Source organism: Capra hircus, chromosome 19, assembly GCF_001704415.2.
Source record: "Capra hircus breed San Clemente chromosome 19, ASM170441v1, whole genome shotgun sequence".
NCBI classification, from domain to species: domain Eukaryota; kingdom Metazoa; phylum Chordata; class Mammalia; order Artiodactyla; family Bovidae; genus Capra; species Capra hircus.
Window position 1 is genome coordinate 28,649,220 of NC_030826.1, and position 12,165 is coordinate 28,661,384.

Below are 12,165 nucleotides of genomic sequence, written 5' to 3' on the forward strand. Positions count from 1 at the left end.
TGAGAGCCACATAACATAAAATTAAGCATTTTAAAGCTGTAGTTCAGCAGCATGTACACCCATTATGTTGTGTAGCCACTGATTTTTTTTCTAGTTCGTAACCATTTTCATCACTCCCAAAAGAAAACCTGGTACTCATGAAGCAGCCACTCCCCAGGTCTCCCTCCTCTCATCACCTGGCAACCACCAATCTGCATTCTCTCCCTGTGGCTTTACTCACTCTGGTATTTCATATACATGGAATCATAAATTATGTAGCCTCTGGTGTCTGGCTTCTTTTACTCACATGATGTTATCAAGGTTCATTTATATAGCAAGTGTGAGGACCTCAAGACTGAATAATAATCCATTGCGTGTCTGTAACACATTCTGTTTACCCATTTATCCATTGATGGACACATGAGTTGTATCCACCCTTTGGCTATTGTGAATAACATTGTCTGAACCTTTGTGCACAAAGATCTGAATACCTGTCTTCAATGCTTTGTGGTATGGCCCTAGCAGAGGAATTGCAATGGTGGCTCTAACTCTTTGAGGAACTGCCCAACTGTTCAAGTTGCAATTCAACTTTAATGTGTATCCTCCACCTTCATAGATCTTCCTTGACCTGTCCTCACTGCCTGAAACAGAGCAACACCTTCGACCCTTTCCTGTGCGTGTCCCTGCCCATCCCTCTGCGCCAGACAAGGTACGTGAGCATCATGCTGGTGAACTTGACGTCCATCCTTTGGAATCTCTGGGCCCTGCAGCTGCAAAGTTATCTTTTGCTTCTCAGCCAAGCCTTGCTTCTTGGGGACATCCAATGACCTAATGGGATGATTAACGTGAAAGGTTACTGAGTTCCTTCTGTGGCTGCAGAAGGAATTATAAACATGCTTTTGTTTATCAGCCCCATTGCCCGGCTTCCATCTTTGGCCTATTTAGAAGCTGGCATGGGCCAGTTGGTACCACTCAAACAGACAGAGGTGAACCAGAGAAAACTTGTTATCCTCTGTTTTCCCCAGCTTTATTTCTAAATCCTTTTTCCTCTTGGGGAAGGTGTAGGAAAAGGTTTATTTAAGGGGCAAAGGAAATGGAAAGGAGTTGTTGGGAGATATGAGAAAAAAAGAAAAGAGGAGGCAGGATTAGGTAGGAGACGTGATGAAGTTTGGCTCTGCAAAAAGAAGAAGCACGTAGTACAAGCATCCCAGAAGCCCAGGTCTTGGCAGGGACTGTTAAGGCCACCGCCAAGCATATGGAAGCTTAGTGAATTCCTATATGGGGCCTTTCTTCCCTGGGTTCCCCCGCTTTGCAAAACCTTTTCTCTTGCCTTCTGTCTGTTGTTATCTTCCATCTTTAGGATGTGGTGAAGACTGATGGCTTTATATATCCTTTCCTGGCAACTGAATCCCCCTTCCTGCTCTGAATTCCTGTTCTGCTGATTGTCAATGCCATAAATATATTAATAACTGACTTATCCTATCATCATATGATGGCTGCTGATAGATGATATGAGCTATGGTTCCTGGCCAGATGCAGCATTGCACCATGGTTAGGACCACTGACTCTGGGGCCAGACTGCCGGGGTTCAAGTCCCAGCTCTGCTAATTATTCGTATGGATTAAATTATTACTGTAGTAGAGAGCAGGAGAAGCAGGAGTTGGAGGGGTAGGCCCTGGTGTGCTGCTGGGTGTAGGAGACAGTGGAACTAGAGAGAGTCCAGAGAAGTTGGGGAGCAAAAGGGCTATATACTCCATCACAAGGGAGAAAGAACTTCAGGGGAAAAAGGGGAGCCTTGTCAGTAGTGTTGAGTTGTCCTTGAGGGAGAAGCTTGACTGCTCTACTTTTCAGACTTCAAAGTTTCTTTTTGCTTTAGAATATCTACTTAGCAAATAGAATCTTGAGACCATAGATCGGAACAGATGGTCCCTGACTTAACGATGGTTCTATGTACAATATGTTGATTTTACAATGGTATGAAAGTGATGCGCATTCAGTAGGAACTGTACTTTGCATTTTGAATTTTGATCTTTTCCCAGCCAAGCAATGTGAGGTATGGTCTTCTCTGGGCAGGGCAACACAACAGCTCCCAGTCCAGCCTGGTGATCACAAGGGTAAACAACCACACACTTAAAACCGCTGTTTTTCACCTTCAGCACAGCATTCAGTAAATTACAGGGGCAATTCAAAACTTTATTATCACGGAGGCGCTATGTTAGCTGATTTTGCCCAACTGTGGGCAAATGTAAGTGTTCTGAGAATGTTTAAGTTGGGGAGGGCTAAGCTATGATATTTGATAGGTTAGGTGTATTAAATGCATTTTTGACTTAAGATACTTTAAGTTACAATGACGTAATCCCATTGTAAGTTGAGGAAGACCTTGGTGTGATTCTTGATCAAATATCTTTTATTTATGTGACGTGAAGTCACTCAGTTGTGTCCAACTCTTTGCGACCCCGTGGGCTGTAGCCTACCAGGCTTCTCCATCCATGGGATTCTCCAGGCAAGAATACTGGAGTGGGTTGCCATTTCCTTCTCCAGGGGATCTTCCCGACCCAGGGATCGAACCTGGGTCTCCTGCATTGGAGGCAGACGCCTTAACCTCTGAGCCACCAGGGAAGCCCATCTTTTATTTATAAGTCGCTGGAAAAGTACATGCTACCGAGACCCTTGGGGAATTGGCTCTCCGCTGCCACCTGGTGACAACGTGCTTAAAGGGCAATGACCTGACCAGGACGCAAAGATTTGCCCAAGTGCTAAACCTGCTCTAGTGTCAGTGATGTTGGTGACAGCCCATGTCTGTCCTTTAAGGATGTGGCCTCCTTCCTCTTTTCCAGATTCTTGAGTGTCACCTTGGTCTTCCCCTCCAAGAGCCAGCGGTTCTTGCGCGTTGGCCTGGCCGTGCCGATCCTGAGCACGGTGGCAGCCCTGAGGAAGATGGTTGCAGAGGAAGGCGGCGTGTCTCCAGAGGAGGTGTGATGGGGGACCTGGGCATGGGATGAGGGATGCTAACCGCACCAGCTCTCTAGGTTCTTTAGGCTAATTTTTGGCTCTCAGTGACTCCAATGTGACTCATGAGTTACTGTTTGATTAATAGTTCCTGGTGTCTGTGATGACTGGGCCTAGACTGCTCCCTGCTTTTTCACGGAATAACCCAGAAAGGAAATCACCTTTGTCTTCCAAAAAGGTGACGATGATGACGATCATCATCCTTTCAACAATAGCTGACTCTCAGTAGTGCTGATTAAGTGCTGAGCACCACTCTGTGAACTTTATAGCTAATTTGCTCCCCACCGTCATCCTGTGAGGCAGATATTACAGTTATCCTCATTTTACCAGTGGGCTCTGGGCAAGTGTGACACAAGGTCAGTGACTGGGCCAGGATCTGAATGCAGATAGTGATTTCAGAACCTGAGCCACTATTCTATATTTTCACTCCTGATAATATAAACCAGGGGACTGAAGAACTTGGGATGAGTACATGAGAGAGGCGATTTGGAGACAGTGGGATGGGTGTGCTCTACTTTTTTTTTTTTTTTAAGTGTCTTGGTAAAGAGTTTGGATTCACTGTGACTTTGGTGGACAGACCCATAATAGGGTCCCCCAGGAAAGGACAGGATAGAAGGAATGGTGCTAAAAAGCAACAAGAGAAGGGCTCAAAACGGGGTTCTAATTGTGATTCAGTCCCTTTCTAGTTTTTGGACCTTGGACACGTAATCAGTCCCCTATTTCTTTAGTTTTTTTTTTTTTTTTTTTTAATTGAGAAATGTTTTTTGCCACACTGTGCAGCATGTGGGATCTTAGTTTTCCTGACCAGGGCTCATACCCATGCCTCCTGTCTTGGGAGCACGGAGCCTTAACCACTGGACCTCCAGGGAAGTTCTGATCCTCTGTTTCTTTAACCGTAAAATGGAAATTTTATACTTCCATTGGTGTAAAACTGGTGACTTGGTGACCTCATGAGATTTTTTTTCTAATTAAGGAATATTTTTAATCTTTTCGTTACAGAAGGGAAGGGATATAAGGAAGTGTCCGTCTTAAGGTTATAACTTAACTTGTTGAGTTTTTACATGTGTGTACATCTGTGTAACCACCATGATAACAGAACCTTTCTATCACCCCAGTGGGCTCCTTCCTGCTTCTACCCAATCAATTCTTCTGACTTTTCTCACTATTTTAATAAAGATCTCGGTTGAAGGAAAAGATGTGTGTCTGCATGCTCAGTTGTTGATTCTTTCCACCCTTCAGGGGACAGAGTTGGATCTGGGGGCAGCCAGGACCCTCAAAACAGTCGTCACCCATCTCCTCCACTACAAGACCAGCCTTTTCCGCTCACCTCAGTGTTCCATGAAAATATTTTCCATGTATGGTACAATGTGAAAAAAGTTGGCAGTGCTATTTAGAAGTTTTTAAAGTGGAGATCGGTTAGTGGGAAACAGTCTCAATGTTTGTTTGTCTGAAGTAGGCTTCATTTTAGGCGCACTCTGTCAGGATAGTTTAGCTGGGTATAAAACTTTAGCTTTTCAATTTTGTTCTCCCCACTCTGCCTTTGGCACTTTGATATTCTATTGCTGCAGTTGAGATCCAAGTCTGTGTCAGTCTGACTGTTGCACCTAGTGTTTTATTACTAAAAATAAGTAACCACTTGGAAGGAAAATGTAAAAGAGAGGTTTCAGGCAACTGGTCACTTTTAGACTGCTTCTCTGTTAAGTTCCCTTTGAGAAACAAAAGGGAAAATGATCCTTTTCATTCTAGGTGATCTTGGTTGAACTGTACCCCAGTGGGCTCCAGCGGTCTTTCTTTGATGAAGAGGACCTGAATACTATTGCAGAAGGAGATAATGTCTATGCCTTCCACGCTCCCCCATCACCGGGGCAGGAGATGCTCTCAGGTACAGTAATGCTGTGCAAAATTTTATTTGGATATTATGAATTATAGGTTTGAGAGAAAACCTTTTGGGTGCTAAGGCATAAGACATACAGTTTTAGTACTTGGAAATATCAGGTTTATTTTCTCTGATTTTTTTTTTTACAGATGATTCATTATTAAAAATCAATCAACTAATACAGGAATTCTCAAAACCTTAGTATCAGAATCATCTGGAGAGCTTGTTTAAGCAGATTTCTGAACCCTACCCACAGGGCTTTTGACTTTTGAAGGTCAGGGGTGGGGCCTGAGAGATTACTTGTCTGGTAAGCTCTGGTGATAATGGTTCTGCAGCCACATTTTGAGAACCACTATTCAGAATGGGACTTCCCTTGTGGCTCAGACAGTAAAGCATCTGCCTACAATGCAGGAGACCTGGGTTTGATCCCTGGGTCAGGAAGATCCTCTGGAGAGGGAAATGGCAACCCACTCCAGTACTTCTGCCTGGAAAATCCCATGGATGGAGGAGCCTGGTAGGCTACAGTTCATAGGGTTGCAAAGAGTCAGACACAACTGAGCAACTCACTTTCATTCAGAATGGGTGCTGGAGTAATCTTTGTCTTCAGGAGTCTCATGGTTCAAGGTCAGTGCTTGAAGTAAAACTGTTATAGCAACCTAGATGTGCATCAACAGATGAATGGATAAAGAAGTTGTGGTATACATACACAATGGAATATTACTCAGCCATAAAAAGGAACACATTTGAGTCAGTTCTAATGAGGTGGATGAACCTAAAACCTATTATACAGAGTGAAGTAAGTCAGAAAGAGAAAGATAAATATCATATTCTAATGCATATATACATAATCTAGAAAAATGGTATGGAAGAATTTATTTACAGGGCAACAGTGAAGAAACAGACATAGAGAATAGACTTATGGGCATGGGGAGAGGGGAGGAGAGAGTGAGATATATGGACAGGGTAATATGGAAACGTACATTACCATATGTAAAATAAATAGTCAACGGGAATTTGCTGTATGGCTCAGGAAGCTGAAACAGGGGCTCTGTATCAACCTAGAGGGGTGCGATGGGGAAGGAGATGGGAGGGAGGTCCAGAAGGGAGGAGATATATTTATATATGGCTGATTCATGTTGAGTTGAAGTTTGACAGAAAATAACAAAATTCTGTAAAGCAATTATCCTTCAATAAAAAATAAATTAATAAAAAGACCTTATAAACTGGAGTAGTAGATGGTCAAATAGGTTATTAAATGACATTTTGTTAACAGTCTCACTTCCCTATGTTTACTTTTCCTAGACTTTGGATAGGCAAAGATGGTCAGTTTCTGACAGCCTTTCATTGTAGGTCAGTATACGTTTTGGCCCAATTAACCAGTCAAGAAGACTCATATTAGAGCACCTTGTTCCGCAGATACATTCTCTGCCCCAGGCTGTATCCTAGGTGGCAAGACTGGCTGTGGGAACCAAGTATCTGCAGTCACTCTGAGTCACTGGAGAGACTCTGGGTGTGGAACCTGGAATAAAACATTGATAGGCCCTGATTACGTGGTAACTCAGTGAAAGAAGCCCTCGTTTCAAATTTAATCACAGGCCACACATCTGTGCCTTAAAAGTAAAATCTCAGAGCTGAGTGGAAATTGAGGATGGTCCAATTCTTCTGCTTTCTCAATGAGAGATTTTTGCGTTCCCTCTGTTCTTATGTTGGCTTTCTACGAGAGCAGAAACCCCACAGCTCTCTGACCAAAAGCATACAAGCAACCGAAATCATTTTGGTGTATTTTTCAGATTGGCTTTGAAAAGTGCTGATTAAAATCTCTATATTTTAAAGGTGGCTGAACACAGCAGCAAGTTCACTACCGTGTAGATCCTCTTCTTGCACCAGGTGTCCAGTGGCACACGTGCCATGAACTTTAATATTGCTTTCCCTGAAGCCCTCCAGCGTCTCCCATGGGTGGTTAATAGATGCTCAAAGAGAAGAGGGGCTAAAAGCCAGCGTTCTGACCCAGCACAGTAGCTCCTTTAAGAACGCAAATGTAATTCTTGATCTTCAGCTCGTCCGTCTGGTCTACTGGTCTCCCCGCGCTTGGCAGCCCGTGAGGGTCAGCGATTATCCCTGCCCATCCACAATGAGACCACGGTGCTAATCCTCTTCTGTAATTTGGTGGGCTCGGGGCAGCAGGCCAGCAGGTATGTTTAACTTTGTCTTTTTTTCACATGATTTCTGCAGTGTGTCAACATGTACTTGGAATTTGGGCTGGAATAATTCTAATTTGAAAAAGATTAAATATCTATTCTTAAGGTTGATCCACAGGGAGTAGGGTGTAAGGTGCTTGCTGATCAAGAAGATCAGAAGTAATGGCCCTCAGCAGATGGCTAATACCATCCTTAACAATTAAGTATCAGAGGTTTTTCTATTGGCTTTAGGAACAATGATAACAGCTTTCATCACTATTTTTAAGTTTTTTTTTTTTTAATTGGCTGTGGTGCATGGTATATGGGATCCAATTGAGTGAAGCCAATGAGTAGAGTCAACACTGTTGACTCTTGGGTATTGTTGGTTTTTGTTTTGCTGAAATAACCTCGTGTACTTGGATTTCCAGGTTTGGGCCTCCTTTCTTGGTAAGGGAAGACAGAGCCATCTCATGGATCCAGCTCCAGCAGTGCATTCTCAGCAAAGTCCGATACCTCATGAAGAGTGAGGTCCCCATACAGGTCAGTGTGTGTGTGTGTGTGTGTGGTATGTATGTGTGTGTGTGGGGGGGTAGGAATTTAGGGGTAGCGCAAGAGAGACAAGAATTTGGCATCAACGACAGCATTCACATTGTCATATCAAACTTTAATTTTTATGCAAGAAAAATCACCATTTTATGACCTGTGCCATTCCTCTTTGTCACATTACCAAAGACCTTTCATAGATGGAGCTTTTGCTTGTTGAATCTTTTGAAACACTATTGGGTCCTTCCCTGGTGATTCAGTGTCTAAGAGTCCATTCTCCCAATGCAGGGGGCAATAGGTTCTATCCCTGGTCAGGGAACTAGAGCCTACATGCCACAACTAATTGTTACCATGCTGGAGCTGAAGATCTAGCATGCCGCAACCAGGAGAAAAGATCCCAGAGTTGAGACCCAGTGCAGCCAAACAAATAAATATTTTTTTAAAAAACACTGGAAGAAAGAGGAATTTACGTCATTCGTTTGTGGCTTCCCATAGTTATTCCTGGAGAGAAACTTATTGTAAAAAACTGTAATGTAGACATTTGAACCAAAAGTTTCAATGGACTTGCGTCCTGTTGCTCTCCACCTAAAACTATCATAGCATTGTTAATCGGCTATACTCCAACGTAAAAAAAGAAATGAAAAAACAGTTTTAAGGGACTTGAAGTATTACTTCTGTGGAAAACTAAAATTGATGTTTATGTCCAAATATGAGAATGTAGATATTCAAATAATTTTGTCCAATTTTTGAAAACGCATGAAAAACTCCAAGAAGGAACACCTTTATGCCTTGCTCGTTTATTGATTCTCAGACTGGTTCAGTTCAGTTCAGTCGCTCAGTCATGTCCAGCTCTTTGTGACCCCATGGACTGCAGCACGCCAGGCTTCCCTGTCCATCACCAACTCCCAGAGCTTACTCAAACTCATGTCCAAAGAGTCAGTGATGCCATCTACCCTTCTCATCCTCTGTCATTCCCTTCTCCTGCCTTCAATCTTTTGCAGCATCAGGGTCTTTTCCAATGAATTGGTTCTTTGCATCAGGTGGCCAAAGTATTGGAGTTACAGCTTCAGCAGCAGTCCTTCCAATGAATATTTAGGACTGATTTCCTTTAGGATTGACTAGTTGGATCTCCTTGCAGTCCAAGGGACTCTCAAGAGTCTTCTCCAACACCACAGTTCAGAAGCATCAATTCTTCGGCACTTAGCTTTCTTTATAGTCCAACTCACATTCATACATGACTACTGAAAAGGCCATAGCTTTGACTAGATGGACCTTTGTTGGCAAAGTAATGTCTCTGCTTTTTAATATGCTGTCTTGGTTGGTCATAGCTTTTCTTCCAAGGAGCAAGCATCTTTTAATTTCATGGCTGCAGTCACCATCTGCAGTGATTTTGGAGCCCCCAAAATAAAGTCTGTTACTGTTTCCACTGTTTCCCTATCTATTTGCCATGAAGTAAGGGGACTGGATGCCATGATCTTTTTCTGAATGTTGAGCTTTAAGCCAACTTTTTCATCCTCTTTCATTTTCATCAAGAAGCTTTTCAGTTCTTCTTCACTTTCTGCCAAAAGGGTGGTGTCATCTGCATATCTGAGGTCATTGATATTTCTCTTAGCAATATTGATTCCAGCTTGTGCTTTATCCAGCCCATCATTTTGCATGATGTACTCTGCATATAAATTAAATAAGCAGGGTGACAATATACAGCCTTGAGGTACTCCTTTCCCGATTTGGAACCAGTCTGTTGTTCCATGTCCAGTTCTAACTGTTGCTTCTTGACCTGCATACAGATTTCTCAGGAGGCAGGTCAGGTGGTCTCATATTCCCATCTCTTGAAGAATTTTCCACAGTTTGTTTTGATCCACAGAGTTAAAGGCTTTGGCTTAGTCAATAAAGCGGAAGTAGATGTTTTTCTGAAACTCTCTTGTTTTTTCAATGATCCAACAGATGTTGGCAATTTGATCTCTGGTTTCTCTGCCTTTTTTAAACCCAGCTTGAACATCTGGAAGTTCACAGTTCATGTACAGTTGAAGCCTGGCTTAGAGAATTTTGAGCATTACTTTGCTAGTGTGTGAGATGAGTACAATTATGTGGTAGTTTGAATATTCTTTGGCATTGGCTTTCTTTGGTATTGGAATGAAAATTTACCTTTTCCAGTCCTGTGGCCACTGCTGAGTTTTCCAAATTTGCTGACATATTGAGTGTAGCACTTTCACAGCATCATCTTTTAGGATTTGAAATAGCTCAACTGGAATTCCGTCACCTCCATTAGCTTTGTTCGTAGTGATGCTTCCTAAGGCCCACTTGACTTCACATTCCAGTATGTCTGGCTGTAGGTGAGTGATCATACCATCATGGCTATCTGGGACCTGCAGATCTTTTTTTTTTTTTTTTTAAATATAGTTCTTCTGTGTATTATTGCTACCTCTTCTTAATACTGCTTCTGTTAGGTCCATACCATTTCTGTCCTTCATTGTGCCCATCTTTGCATGAAGTGTTCCCTTGGTATCTCTAATTTTCTTGAAGAGATCTCTAGTCTTTTCCATTCTATTGTTTTCCTCTATTTCTTTGCATTGATCCCTGAGGAAGGCTTTCTTATCTCTCCTTGCTATTCTTGGAAACTCTGCATTCAAATGGGTATATCTGTCCTTTTCTCCTTTGCCTTTCACTTCTCTTCTTTTCTCAGCTATTTGTAAGGCCTCCTCAGACAACCATTTTGCCTTTTTGCATTTCTTTTTCTTGGGGATGGTCTTGATCCCTGCCTCTTGTACAGTGTCACGAACCTCCATCCATAGTTCTTCAGGCACTCTGTCTATCAGATCCAATCCCTTGAATCTATTGGTCACTTCTACTGTATAATTGTAAGGGATTTGATTTAGGTCATACCTGAATGGTCTAGTGATTTTCCCTACTTTCTTCAATTTAAGTCTGAATTTGGCAATAAGGAGCTCATGATCTGAGCCACAGTCTGTTCCTGGTCTTGTTTTTGCTGCCTGTGTAGACCTTTTCCATCTTTGGCTGCAAAGAGTATAATCAATCTGATTTCTGTATTGACCATCTAGTGATGTCCATGTGTAGAGTCTGGTAGTTTCCAAATAAAAGCAACAAATTTTAAAACCGTTTCTTATTTTTTGGGCATGCCATGGGGTATGTGGGATCTTCGTTCCCCAACCATGGATAGAACTCTCACCCACTGCATTGGAAACACGAAGTCTTAACCACTGGACCATGAGGGAATTCCCTAAAACCATTCCTTTTAGCCCCGATAGTATCAGAAGTTGTTCTGATGGCTGCTTGGCACAGAAGACTTTTAACATTTTTAGGGACAGGTCAGTAGCCTCAGAATTTCGTTTTCCCCCAATTATTCTCTAAGTACAAACTTCCCATTTGGAGGATGTCCCAAACATTTCAAAGGGATTTCTTCATAATTATTCATAATTCATGTGCTTTCCTGCCCAGGGAAAACCATACATTTGACTCAGGATTTACCCCAAATATCAGTTTGTTAATGACCTTTTCTACCTTTGTACCAAATCTTTATCTCCAAAGGATTTTTGTTCCATGAACTGTCCGGCAGATCTGCCCAAATTAGAAACTCGAATTTCTCCCTAAGTAGGTCAGAATATCTAGTAATAGCTTTGGCCTTCCCCAAACGCTGTGCTCCTTGCTGTTGAAAGTGGACAGAACTGCATTCATGCAAACACTGAACTCAGCTGTTCTTAGTCTCCCCCTGGTCTCCCTTGTACTTTTGCCTCTGCACCTCTACAGCCATTTCAGTTTTAGAAACCAATCAAGCAGTCAGTGGGGCCTGCAAAATTCTGATACAGGCAACCCCTGACTTTATTTTTTTAAAACATTGTGGTAAAATGCATGTAACATTAATTTTAACCATTCACAAGTGTGCATTAATTGTATTCCTCATGATGCATAGCTGTCACCACTATACCCCCTGCATTTTTCATCATACCCACAAAAACTATACCTATTAAATAACAACTCCCTGTTCCCCCAGCACCTAGCCTCTGGCACCCTCCATTCTACTTTCTGTCTTTATGAATTTGACCACTCTGGGTATCTCATATAAACAGAACTATACAATTTTTGCCCTTCTGTGTCTGGTTTATTTCACTAAGCAAAATGTTTTCAGGGTCCATTCATGTTGCAGCATGCATTGAATTTACTTGTTAAGGCTGAGTAATATTCCACTGTGTGTGTCTTTGAGACTCTATGGACTGTATAGTCCATGGAGTTCTCCAGCCCAGAATAATGGAGGGCGTAGCCCTTCCCTTCTCCAGGGGATCTTTCCAAGGCAGGGATTGAACTCAGGTCTCCTGCATTACAGGCAGACTTTACCAGCTGAACCACTAGGGAAGCCCAAGAACACTGGAGTGGGTAGCCTATCCCTTCTCCAGGGTATCTTTCCAACCCAGGAATCAAACTGAAATCTCCTGCATTGCAGGCGGATTCTTTACCAGCTGAGCTGTCAGGGAATCCCTTGTATGTAATAATAACATTTGGTTTATCCATTCATATGTTGATGAATTCTTGGGTTACTTCTACCGGTTGACTATTGCAAATAACGCT

General features: G+C 42.4%; 1 protein-coding gene and 1 non-coding gene across 3 annotated transcripts in view; one reads left to right on the top strand and one right to left on the bottom strand.

The window, feature by feature from the left end:
- Window positions 1–12,165, top strand: part of USP43 (ubiquitin specific peptidase 43) — a 48,535-nt gene that overhangs the window by 19,603 nt on the left and 16,767 nt on the right. For both annotated transcript variants that reach the window (XM_018064647.1, XM_018064646.1), the window contains exons 4-8: window positions 596–688; window positions 2,817–2,952; window positions 4,735–4,870; window positions 6,921–7,056; window positions 7,470–7,581. In XM_018064647.1, the coding sequence (XP_017920136.1) occupies window positions 596–688; window positions 2,817–2,952; window positions 4,735–4,870; window positions 6,921–7,056; window positions 7,470–7,581 (613 nt within the window). The remainder of the gene's footprint in view (window positions 1–595; window positions 689–2,816; window positions 2,953–4,734; window positions 4,871–6,920; window positions 7,057–7,469; window positions 7,582–12,165) is intronic.
- TRNAW-CCA lies at window positions 2,527–2,598 on the bottom strand. The gene has a single exon. It is a non-coding gene; the product is annotated as a tRNA-Trp (tRNA).